This window comes from Pelodiscus sinensis, chromosome 14 (assembly GCF_052426305.1).
Source record: "Pelodiscus sinensis isolate ZL-2025 chromosome 14, ASM5242630v1, whole genome shotgun sequence".
NCBI lineage: Eukaryota > Metazoa > Chordata > Testudines > Trionychidae > Pelodiscus > Pelodiscus sinensis.
In genome coordinates this window covers 24,045,820-24,058,059 of record NC_143065.1, presented here as the reverse complement: position 1 = coordinate 24,058,059, position 12,240 = coordinate 24,045,820, and the positions used below count along the sequence as shown (strand labels likewise).

The following is a 12,240-nucleotide window of genomic DNA, read 5'->3' as shown; positions in this document are numbered from 1 at the left end:
ACATCTAAGCAGATGCAATAAATTGACAGCCAGTGGATTGATCACTGCAGTATCAAGCATCAGCGTAGTGAAGACAAGCCCTAAGGCTACATCTACAGTACAGCCTGGATTGAAGTTCTGAGATTAATTCACTGAAGGTCAATTTGGCAGCTCTAGTTAAAATTGACCTTGTTACTCTACACTGGATGAGAAGAGTAAAGGAAGTCAACAAAAGTTTCTTCCATCGACCCACCATAGAGTAGAGCCCACTGCAACTCAATTTTAAGGTACATCAACTCCAGCTATGTTGTTCACATAGTTGGAGTTGCGTAGCTTAAGTCGACTTTCAGTTGTAATGGACATGTAGCCTAACAAACCTTCTGTTTGTTGCATGCTGAATGACAGTTTGTCATCTGTATAGCATTTGGGGATTATATTTCTCTAACATGAAAGAAAAGTCTTCTGAGCATTACACTGAAGTCTTATGGGTTTATTTACATGGAAGACTTAAGGATTTAAGCATCTTTTCAATGTTTCATTGGTTTGAGAGTCAAACTTTTATTGGAAAGGTAGACTTAAGACTGCAGAAGTACTGATTGCTGAATACTAATTTTTTCTATTAATCTATATAGTATTAGAGTGTAAGACAACTCACTTTAAAACAATTTTGTTTTTCTTCACTCTATTGCAAGGTAGCCTCACATACTTTTGTTTCAAAGGAATATTTATCTGAAACTATTAAAAAAAAAGCTATCTTGAACACAGGTGACAATTTAATAGCACCAGTAAATTTCCAATACAATAGACACACTAATGCAGGATCCAAGACGTTAACTTGTGTCAAATATCTTGTGCAGATTTCTCTGTACTGCAAACCAACACATTGTTCAACATCACTTGCTATCAGTTTGGAAGTGGGCAAAAGGGAGAGATGTGTAGATGCTCATACAATGCTTGAGTTAAAGTCCCTTACTCTCCCAGATCCTAAAATCCCAATCCCCCTTTGAAACAATTCTTCAAAGACATTTTACAAAAAAAACCTTTAATCAAAATCCAAATACAACAACAATTAATTACATCTAACATCTCTCTTCAATTCTGACCAGTGGAACCGAAGCCGCCAGTGCCACGTACAGTATCATCTAGAGCCTGAAAGAGAGATTAATAAGGTTAACTTTCTAATAACTTATACTTGTAACGTATACCCATTTGGTTTTTTGTATGCTTCATCTTCCATTAGAGAGAAAAAAAGTGTTTTATTTTGTAGAACAGACCTTTTCTGCACTAAATGCATAAATAAGCTACAAGTTTTTAGACTAACGTTCAGGAGTCAACAGAACAGACTATTTTGGACATGTAAGACATTGTAAAAATATATTTTAAAGGTGTGTCAGTGTGCTATTTTCAGTAGTTTAAAACTAATAGCTCATCTCCAAGAAAAATGCATCAACCTTTTCTTCATCTTATTTCTTTGAATTGGTTGTTCAGGGTAGGATTAATGCCCCATTTCGTCTCCTGTACTGACATGGTCAATTGCAATAGTTGTTAATATGTTGCTGTCTGCTTAGAGTTCTGTAATTTGTGACACCATCCTAAATTTCTAGTAAATCCCAAAGTTTAAGTAAAAGAATTACAAATCAGATTTTAAATTCTTCACATCATCTGCCTCTCCAACAGACTTGTAATGTCTTACAATTAAGTGTTAAAGGAAAATATCTGCAGTTTTATTTTAAACAATGGTAACTTACATGTTACAGACAGCAATGGAAGTAAATTGCTTTTCCAAAAGTTAACTTGTTCTCTGAATTTGAGATCAAATACAACTCTTCCTGTACAGTCATAGAATAAATGCAAATGTTTCATTCCAGTAACTTACTTGAACTTCTTCTAGCTCAGGATAGAAGATGCGTTCACAGATTAGCTGGGCAATTCTGTCCCCCTTTTTAACTTGAGAGAGAAGTTAATTTTTTTTTTTAAAGCAACAAGTCCAATTTAACATCAATCTCCATATTTAACACGCCCATAAAACATTATCATTAACATTAAATTTCAAATTTAATGTAGGCAATCATCTACAGCGATTTGAATTTAGATTATGTACAGAAATTTGCACTTTAAGCAAGACTAAAGTGCACTCAACTTCTCAATACTAACAAATTTAGTTGAGTAACTTCTAGGGATATTAAACTGTATAGTAGGGTAACTGTGCAATGGCTGAAAATCTCAGTGGTTACATAGTTATCTGTGCAGCCAAGTCTCCCTGGGAGTGGGGCCCCTAGCCTAGCTCCTGGGGAGGCGGCTACTCTGCAGCAGCAAAGCCTCCTCCCTGGGAGCTTGCTGAGTTTAACCAAGACCATTAACCGATAAGCATCAGCTTATCGGTTAAATGGTTAATCAGCTATACTTTAACATGTCTAGTAATTTCAGAAATGCAAGTTTTCAAGAAACAGATTTAACTTTTGTAGACTATGCATTAAGTACTCCCTTTTGGAAATGCAACCATGTTTTCCTCACCTTCCTTTACTTTTCTCTAGCTAAACAACAATAATCCCCACGGACTCTGACACGGGGAAGTAGGACAGTAAAGCATTGGAGAGGTGAGTATCTGTGTGTGTATGGAGAGGGAAGACACAATAGATGACGGTAAAATCTCTCCTCTCCTCTCCCCTCCCCTCCCAGTTCTAGAAACGTCTTCATCATTCCAAACTATGGTCACAGTTGGATGCAGCAGACTGGGATTCCTCTTTTGGAGAGCCATAGGGAAATTTGCCTGATGAAAAAATTGCCCCAGTTCAGAGCTGGTAGCTTAGGGCTGGAGCTACAAAGTCTATCCATGTCACTGTTATATTGGGAGTAGAAGACTTCATGGTTGCATGTTGTAAGGTGTGGACAAGGATTTGATTTTCTATACATTACTGGTTGAACAGGAAAGCATATGCACGTAACCTTGAGTTAACAATTAAGGGCTTTAGTTTTTGTTAAGGAATACTAACAAGTTTAGACGGCTGATTGCAACCTTAAATACAGATTTCCCCAATCTAACACTTACCTTCAAAATCTTGTTTGCCGAAATTAAAAAGTACAACACCAACATTTCCTCTGTAATCCTCATCAATGACTCCAGCTGTAATAAAGGGAGTAATTAAAAGTTGCATCTAAAAATGCAATATATGAATATCAAGGATGAAAAAGTCATGAAATATTAATTTAAATCAGTAGTTACACTTCAGCACATTAGCGTATGTATGGATATACTTAGAGTTGATATTAAAGTTATTGGAATATCCTAATGCAAGTCTAAATTGCAATGATTATAAACTAAAAAGACCCCACCACATTAGTATCTATGAACACTGGCATGGAAAAGGTAGCCTGGTTGTAATATATGAAAATAAAAATCTAATTAGCCTTGCTGAAATTCTTCTTTAAATAGAACATCAGCTAATTCAGAGCATTTTTTGAATGGAAGCAATGTGGTAGGATGATTGAGTGTATATGGTGCACACAAATAAGCTTTTACTATTTACCACAAAGCACTATGGTCCAGATATTTAAAGGTATTTCTGCACTCAGTATAGCAGTACATAATTGATTTAAGAGCATAAATCCCATTGGAAGTTGATGGGATTTAGGCTCTGAAATTTGTTAGGCCCTACTACACTGAGTATGTGAACATAATATCTAAATGGCTTTTAAATATGACCTAAATTTCTGGACTATTACTTAGTTTTACAACATCACTTATGCCGTGTCTAAAGTGCACCCCTCTGTCAGCATAGGGATGTAAATTAGACACATCGGAAGTGCAAATGAAGCAGGCATTTAAATATCCTGCACTTCCTTTGCATAATCACATTCGGACGCTGTTTTGAACAAGCGCCCTTTCGAAACTGAAACCACGGCTTAGCCGCGGTTCTGCCAACAGTGGGGTGATTTTTCGACAGCTCCTGTACTCCTCATTTTTTGAATATGGGATCTGTCGAAAAATCACCCCACTGTCGGCAGAACCGTGGCTAAGCCACAGTTTCCGTTTCGAAACTGCGCTTGTCCAAAACAGCCAACATTTTGACTATTATAATTTATCGCTAAATAGTGTGATTAAGACTACTGCCAAAGCATCAAAAGCACTGAATTAATAAAAGAACATGGAAGTACTAAAAACAGTAATAAAAGGATGGCTAACTTAGGGCATTTAAAATTAGGTCTAAAATTCTGAGATGTTTATAGTTTTGTTTTAAAGTTATGGGCAGAAAAATAAGTAGGAAAGAATAGAACAATTAGTTTTAATAAAAAAAACAAATAGGGACTTCAGATATAAAAGAAAATCAGTAGTTAGCTGAAAGTGCAAAGTAGCAAGCCCTTTTAGAAAGCCTGGATCATGCAGAACAAGAAAAAAATACTAGGAGAATTACTAGAGTCATTCCTAGCATTTACCTACAGTAAACAATTGAACTGCAGGAGGAGGTTGTGAAAAGATCTAAATTCAACCCTAATGTAAATGGGCTCATTACAGAGTTGAATTTGGTCCTGTGCTTTATTTAAACTTGAGAGATACAGGGAAATATGTTGTATTTAGTTCTATTGTTATCATTTGGTTGACGAATGCTTGTTAGACAGGCATTTGGCCCATTCCACACTGGCTATATCATGCATTACTTTAGAGAGAATACCACTTGTTTACTATTTTCTTCATCTGGAAAAAAAAATCAATACACAGATTAGAACAGAATTATGAATTTATTGGAGCCTGAAAATATGACTAAACTTCCCTTCTATCAATCCGAATCGATCTGGAAGAATGGTAAGAAACTGCAAGCCTTAAGCAAACTTCAGTCCAAAATAGTTTGGGAACTTAGATACTGGGATGAGTATATGATTGAAAAATCTTAAATCACCATTTCCATTTATTTTAATGAAACCCTTAAAAGTAATATTATTAATGAATCTGTAGTTGTCATTTTATAGTTTTAGTATCAATCTGACAAAAAAAAAGTCATATAGAGATTGTATAAGGAATATAAACATCTTACCACCAACATCTATGAAGTGTTTTGCAGCTAATCCAGAACGTGGGGCTAGAAAAATCAAAAACATTTTTCAACATTGAAGAAAACTTGCTGAAAATGAATTTTAGTATGCATTGTATGTACAATAGGTTACCAAAAACTAGTAAATCCCACCACCAAAAACTGTCCTACTGCATTTCAAAACCTACATGTACTCCTATGAAATTTACAGCGTCATTATATAGCTGCAGAAAGTTACAAAAATCAATAGTTAAAGGCTATAGTGAGATTGCAAATTAAATGAATTGGGTGTGTGATAGTTTAAACTATCTGAAACATGTTTATCTTGAAACACTACTAGATGGCTTTTCAGAGTATGGACGCGGATATTAATCCTTGGCCCTTCTTATTTAAACACATTCCATGGTAATCAACCACAGAAGTCAGCTATAGAGCAAATGTATTCTTATTTACACAAAATAATATACCTAGTTCACTTAAAACTGCAATTCTGGTATAGCCTGCAATCTAGTAACACATGTTAATTGACAGTTCTTATTATAAATGTTGCTAAAGCTTTACTTTAGGCTGCTTTGCTCATTTACTAGGTAAGATTTAAGCCCCATTTCAAGTTTCACCCATTTTCCAATAAGTTTTTTAATTGACTCAGTATGAAAGAAAGGTACCATCGCTCTTCTTAGAGGATTTATTAAGCTGTGTTAGAAACACTAAGTAGTCATTTTCTGATTGAGATGGCTGCTGGAGTTTTTGATGTCATTGCACATTTGACTACAGTATACTCTGCCCTTTACTACTTATAAATCTACGTAATATGTGCACAAAATAATTATATTGATAAGGGATGGATTGCACCCTCAATAAGTTTGCGGATGACACTAAGCTAGGGGGAGAGGTAGACATGCTAGAGGGCAGGGATAGAGTCCAGAGTGATTTAGACAAATTGGAGGACTGGGCCACAAGAAATCTGATGAGGTTCAACAAGGACAAGTGTAGAGTCCTACACTCGGGATGGAAGAATCTCAAGCATTGTTACAGGCTGGGGACCAATTGGTTAAGTAGCAGTTTTGTAGAAAAGGACCTGGGGATTAGTGGATGAAAAGCTGGACATGAGTCAACAGTGTGCCCTTGTAGCCAAGAAGGCTAATGGCATATTAGGTTGCATTAAGAGAAACATTGCCAGTCGATCTGGAGATGTGATTATTCCCTTTACTTGGCTCTGGTGAGGCCACATCTGGAGTATTGTGTCCAGTTCTGGGCCCCCAATAACAGGAAAGATGTGGATGCATTGAAGAGGGTCCAGCGGAGGGCAACCAAAATGATTAGGGGGCTGGAGCATATGACCTACGAGGAGAGGCTGAGGGAGTTGGGTCTATTTAGTCTGCAGAAGAGAAGAATGAAGGGGGAATTTGATAGCAGCCTTCAACTTCCTGAAGGAAGGTTCCAATGAGGCTGGAAAAAGGCTGTTCACAGTAGTGATGGAAGGCAGAACAATGGTCTCAAGTTGTGGTGGGAGAGGTCCAGATTGAATATTAGGAAAAACTATTTCACTAGGGTGGTGAAGCACTGGAATGGGTTACCTAGGGAAGTAGTGGAGTCTTCATCCCTAGAGGTGTTTAAGTCCGGCTTGACAAAACCCTGTCTGGGTTGATTTAATTGGAATTGGTCCTGCCTTGGGCAAGGAGCTGGATCTGATGGCCTTCTAAGATCTCTTCCAGCTCTATGATTCTATAAAGAATGAAAAACAGTAGGACAAGCCTAAGGAAATACCTCAATTGTTACCGGGAAGAACTACCGCTAGTGTCAACTATAAAAGTTTGTGTGATGAGGCAACCATTACTGAAGTACTTATAACTCAAAGCAACTCAAATATTTAAAAACAGAAACATTTATCCTACCACCTTGCTGAAGAAATAGCTATGTTAGATTATACAAGTTTTCTATGTCTATAACTTGGTGAGGAATCTAAGGGAATTCTGAAAGTGCTTATGTTCCAGTAATAACCTGAATAATACCAATTAATGTATCATGCCTACCAAAAGCAATCCAAGTTATTTCCATTAAGGTGTGCAAATTAAGTAGTACTGTATTTTTATTTATTTTTCAATATTGAGATTTAAAATATTTTATTTTTAACCAAATACAGTATTTGAAAGGTATTTTGTGACCCCTCCCATTTTACATCATTTTCAGTCTTGTGTAACTGGCCCAGCAGGTGTGTAATGCTACACATCACTAGGCACTACATAGAAAAAAAATATGGAGGTTCTAGATTAACACAAATTAGCTATATAACATTTTTCTTAGCAAAATATTTTATGAAGTTTATTATGAATCATCCTCCAGTTCTCCAAAAGATGTGGTAAATGAGTAAGCAGCTTATTTAACTAGGGTACCAGGCCCGAGCTAATTTAAAATGAGTCCAGTAGTATTTAGTCTATACAGAGGAACTATACCATTTAGCCACAATCACTTCTATGAAGATTTTACTTTAATGGGCAGGGCTCGACAAATAATACAATCTACTCGCCTGTGGCAAGTAGATTGTAACCCAGAAGAGCTGGGTTCGGGCGATCTGCGCATGCGCAGAACGATCTGCGCATGCGCAGAACGATCTGCGCATGCACAGAACGATCTGCGCATGCACAGATCACCGGACAGCGTGGCTGGCGAGTGGGGCTCGTCACGGTTTGGCGAGCCCTGTTAATGGGTACAATCCTCTTGTGCAGCCACTCGAACTGGTTTAAGAACATCCTTGAATAAGAATGGCATCCATTTAACTAAATACATATAGAAACAGACACAGTTAAATGGTGCAATTTCTGCATGGAGACTTAAGTCTCAAGACAAGCCATGATGACAAGTGAATTGTTTCATAGAAGTCTGCTAACTTACCTATTCTGCCATAACATCCAGAAGGGAGGGAGATCTGAATATCAGTTTTCACTATGGCCTTTTCCATTGCAGGAATCACATAGTCATAGGCACTAAATAAAGCAAACAAATGTATTTTCTTCTTTGTAACTTGAGATAGTCTCTCATTTTCTATCCCATATCTTGAATACTGCATAGTCGCTTTATCTCAAAAAAAGGTATCATGGCATTGGAAAGAATTTAAAAAAAGGGGCAACAAATGTTATTACGGGTATAGAACTGCTGCCATATTAGGAGGGATTAATAAAACTGGGACTCTTCAGCTTGAAAGAGAGAGACAATTAAGGGAGGATATGAAAGAGTTATTTACTTGTTCCCATAACATAAGAACAGGGGGTTACCAAATGAAATTAATAGGTAGCAGGTTTAAAACAAAAAAAGGAAGTACTTCTTCACACAACACAGTTAACCTGTGGAAATCCATGCTAGAGGATGTTGAGAAGGGCAAGATTACAACAGGGTTCAAAAGAGAGCTAGATAAATTCATGGAGGATAGGTCTATCAGTGGCTGTTAGCCAGGATGGGCAAGAATGTTGTCCCTAGACCAGTGGTCTCCAACCTTTTCACACTCAAGATCACTTTTTAAATGACAGAACAAGCAAAGATCTACCGCCCCTTCCTTGAAGCCCCGCCCTCTCTATTCTCCTCCTCTACATCATTTGCTATCCCTAACCCTTATACTGCTGATTTTTTTTCTCCCAATTCTTCTGTAGGAAGAGGTTTTTCCAACATTTGGCCTATCTAGACTGGACCAAATGTCAGAAAACCCCCCTTTTTTGGAAGCCCCCTTATTCCTTGTGGAAAGAGGAATACAGAGGTGACCGAAAGATCATGTTTGCTCAACAAATGCATCCCTGGATGCAGAAGCATTTTTCTGGGATATCTCCAGAATCCTGAAAAACTCCTGCAGTCTAGCCGTAACCTTGCTGGGTTGAGACAGGATATGTAGGCTCTGGGGTAGAAATGAGGGATTTGAGTTTGGGAAGGGGTGAGAGGTGCAAGCTCTGGGAGGAAATCTGGATGCAGGAGAAGGTGGATAAGGGGACACTGGCTTGGAGAGAGGGCGCCAGGCCAGGCAGTGTTGAGGTCAGATGTAGGGTTAGGGTACTAAGCAAGCCACAGACTTCTGGATGTGAGGGTTCAGGAATTTGGGTTGGAGTATTGAGGGGCTCAGGGCAGGGGGTTCCAGTGTATGATAGGCTCTGATGTAGGGTCTGGGGGAAAAGGGGAGTGCAGGAGTGTTATGATGCTGTGGCCAAATGGGGGCTTGGCCCCAATTTGGGGTTTGTTGGCCAGGCTTCATTTTTAAATAAAATACTGTGTCAAACAAAGTTTCTGCATTGTCTTTATTTCTGAGAAGGGCAGGGAACCTGTCTTGAGTCAGGGGTCACTGACCCAAGAAAGTCAGTTTGGGCCACACAAGTGAGATGCAGAGATGCAAAAAAACCCTCCTCCAATCCCCCCCCCCCAGCTTCACTAATGTGGCCCCAACTGTGTTGGTGGGAACAGGGGACATAGTACTGGGGAAGGGTGCTAGCGGGTGCTTTGGCAGGGGCCAGTGGGGACAGAGTTCTGTGGCTTGGGACAGGGGTATGAGGACAGAGTTCAGAGAGTGGGGATGGGAATGGGGACAGTTCTGTAGCTGGGGACAGGGGAGCGGGGAGTTCTGAGGCTGGAGAGAGAGAACTGGGCAGTGGGGACAGGGGGCGGGGAGGGGAGTGGAGGCAGAGGGTACCCTGCATCTGCCTCCTCCCAGGATTCTCCCCCCCGAATCGCTGGAAGTGGAGCTAAGTTGCAGGACTTCTGTCCATCTCTGGGAAGCTGACACTACCTCCATTTTCACTTGAGGTAGGTAGTGGGGAAATGGGGGGGCCCCCCCCGCGGGCAGGACACCTCACAATCAACTGGTCAAGGCCTTGTGATCGACCTGTTGGTGTCCACAGCCCTAGACTCTCAGCAGTTGTGAACAGGTGACAGCCATGGATCACTTAATGATTGCCTGGTCTGTTCATTCCCTCTGGTTCACCTAGCATTAATCAGTCAGACAGAATATTGAGCTAGATGGACCTTAGGTCTGACATAACATACTATGTATGTTCTTAATGACAAAATACAGAAATTCATAACTACATACATTAAAATTAGTTTGGGTTCCCCAACCCATCACAAAATTAGTCTGAGGTTCTTTCACTCTCACTTATGCAAAATTTGATGCAGATATTTGGCCTTGGCAGAGTGTGATAAATTGCACTAATCTAAGTTACAGGATTTAGCAAAAGGCTGGTAGCAGTAACCTCATCTTGCTGGTACCTGTTAGAACATGTGACTCTTGTGGAAGAATTGGCGTTCAAGCACGTGGAAGAGGGAAGCGAAGGCTGTGGATGCATTAGGAAGTCTTTTCCAAACGCAGCAGTGTAGGAGGTACAAGAGGTAGCCGGACAAAGAAAGGGGGAAGTGCGACAAGCAGAGAGTTAGGCACGAGGAAGAGCCTAGGAAGCCACTGAATGGGTTCGAAAGGCAGGGTGACCTGGGTCAGGGGGCAGATGGGAGCTGCTGCACGAGTGGAAAGAGGAAATGAGGGGCCTGTAGAAGTGATGACAGGAAGGTCTTGTCTCCACACAAGCTTGCAGCTGCAGCGTGCAACACCCTGTAGAGACACTTCCCGCGATGTGAGGGGCTCCTTCCCGAGTCCGCAGAACGCAGCGCCACGCTCCCAGTCCAGCGAGCCCACGCACAGACCCTAGCGCCGCTCGGCAAGGGGCTCTGTGGGCCAGCGGAGACCCGGCCATTGGCGGGAGACTGTGGCGGGCTCCGCCGGGCGCATGGCGGCCACTCGCCCGATACCCAGCTCAACGGGCGCGGCCTCGGGGCTATGGGGCCATGGCCCCGGGCGGGGGAGCAGGAAGGGCGGGCTGGCGGGCAGGGCTCGGCGGGGGCCGCCTCTCACCTGTACAGGTCGTAGCCAGCTGCGCGGGCCGAGCCCCGGGAAGGCGCACACGCGTGCTCGGAGAGCTTGGCGAAGCGGAGCCGCAGGTCGGGCTCCGAGGCCTTGAGCCGCTTGCTGGGGGACACGGCGGGGTCTGCTCCGGAGCACGGCATGAGGAGAGCGGCCGAGACAGGACAGGAGACAGCGCGGAATGAAGGGGCGGGGCTAGTGTTTCCCGCCCGCGCCATTCGAACCGTTACCACGCCCCGGCCCCTGAGGCCAAGCTGCCGCTGCCCCTCCCCCTCAGCGGCCGAGAATGGGCTCTCCTACGCCCCGCCCAGATCCCCCGAGCCTGCTGGCTGTGGTGGTGCTGGAGCGAGGCTTTGCCAGTCAGGCACCCCGCTCAGGGGCTGGGGCCCAGGCGGGAAGCGCCTCAGGGACGCCCTCAGCAGCTAGTCGGATAGCGCCGGAGGCCTGCAAAGCTCCCCGCCCCTGGAGCTCTGCTACCCTTCCCCGCCGCCTTGCAAAACCGCCCCCCCCCCCCCCCGGCCCGGCAGCACCAGAGCCCTTCCCCCGGCCCGCCGTGCAGCCCCTCTGGATTATGGCCGCGCGGCTCAGGGGTAATAACGGCGCGGCCCCGCGCTCCCCTTACTGTGAAGGCGGAGGGACAGGAGCTGCCGAGGGAGGCGTTTGGCCAGCATGGCGCCCGCTGCTGCTGTCGCAGCTCGGGGGAGAGCGGCATTGGCTGCTCAGCAGCCGCGGAGGCTGGGCTGCCTGGCTGTAGGCCTCGCCTGGCGCACGCAGCCGCCCCGGTCGTCACCGGCCAGTGCAGCCATTGGCGGCTCGCGGGGCGCTGCCTGCAAAGGGTCCCAGTCCGTGGGGAGCCAGACTTGCGCCTTCCGCTCGGTGCCCGCCCCCCGAGGCATCAGCACCTCGGCCGCGGTCCTCACTCATCAGCTAGAGGGAGGTGGGAGCCGTCCAGGAAAACTCAGGGTGCTACAGCAGGTAGCGGGGATGCTTGGATCTGTCGGTAGCTCCCGCCGAGCCGGTCCCCTTGCCTGACAGGGCAACCGAGAGGTACAGCGTTTCAGAGGAGAGGTAGTCAAGCTCCCGCCGTATCTAACACTGGGATCAAAACAATAGCTGAAAGTGGGAATAGGTAGCCCAGGTAGGAGCTTTGTTTCAGCTCCCAGTCTCTGAAATGGAGACATTAAGTAAGGAGAGAGCTGTGGTAGAAGCAGGAATTACACCATTTGGACGTGAGTCCTAGTCAAGCCCCTTATCCACAAGAGCATCTTGTCACTACACTAGCGTGACAGAATCAGGACAGAAGACCTTCCCCATCACACTGTCACTTCTACTTTACATACTTGTAGA

General features: G+C 43.4%; 1 protein-coding gene across 3 annotated transcripts; it reads right to left on the bottom strand.

Moving 5' to 3' along the window:
- Positions 1 to 1,004: 1,004 nt before the first annotated feature.
- Positions 1,005 to 12,001, bottom strand: DUT (deoxyuridine triphosphatase). Of its 3 annotated transcripts, none has more exons than XM_075897217.2 (7): positions 11,796 to 12,001; positions 10,885 to 11,017; positions 7,899 to 7,990; positions 5,010 to 5,054; positions 3,029 to 3,103; positions 1,856 to 1,926; positions 1,005 to 1,128 (listed from the first exon to the last, which is right to left on the bottom strand). In XM_075897217.2, the coding sequence occupies exons 1-7, from the start codon at positions 11,815 to 11,817 to the stop codon at positions 1,072 to 1,074; spliced, it is 495 nt and encodes a 164-aa protein (XP_075753332.1). In that variant the 5' UTR covers positions 11,818 to 12,001; the 3' UTR covers positions 1,005 to 1,071. The 3 variants fall into 3 exon arrangements, with proteins under 3 accessions (XP_075753332.1, XP_075753331.2, XP_075753330.1); XM_075897216.2 differs by lacking the exon at positions 11,796 to 12,001 and adding an exon at positions 11,516 to 11,729; XM_075897215.2 differs by lacking the exon at positions 11,796 to 12,001 and having other exon boundaries at positions 10,885 to 11,373.
- Between the last annotated feature and the right edge of the window lie 239 nt (positions 12,002 to 12,240).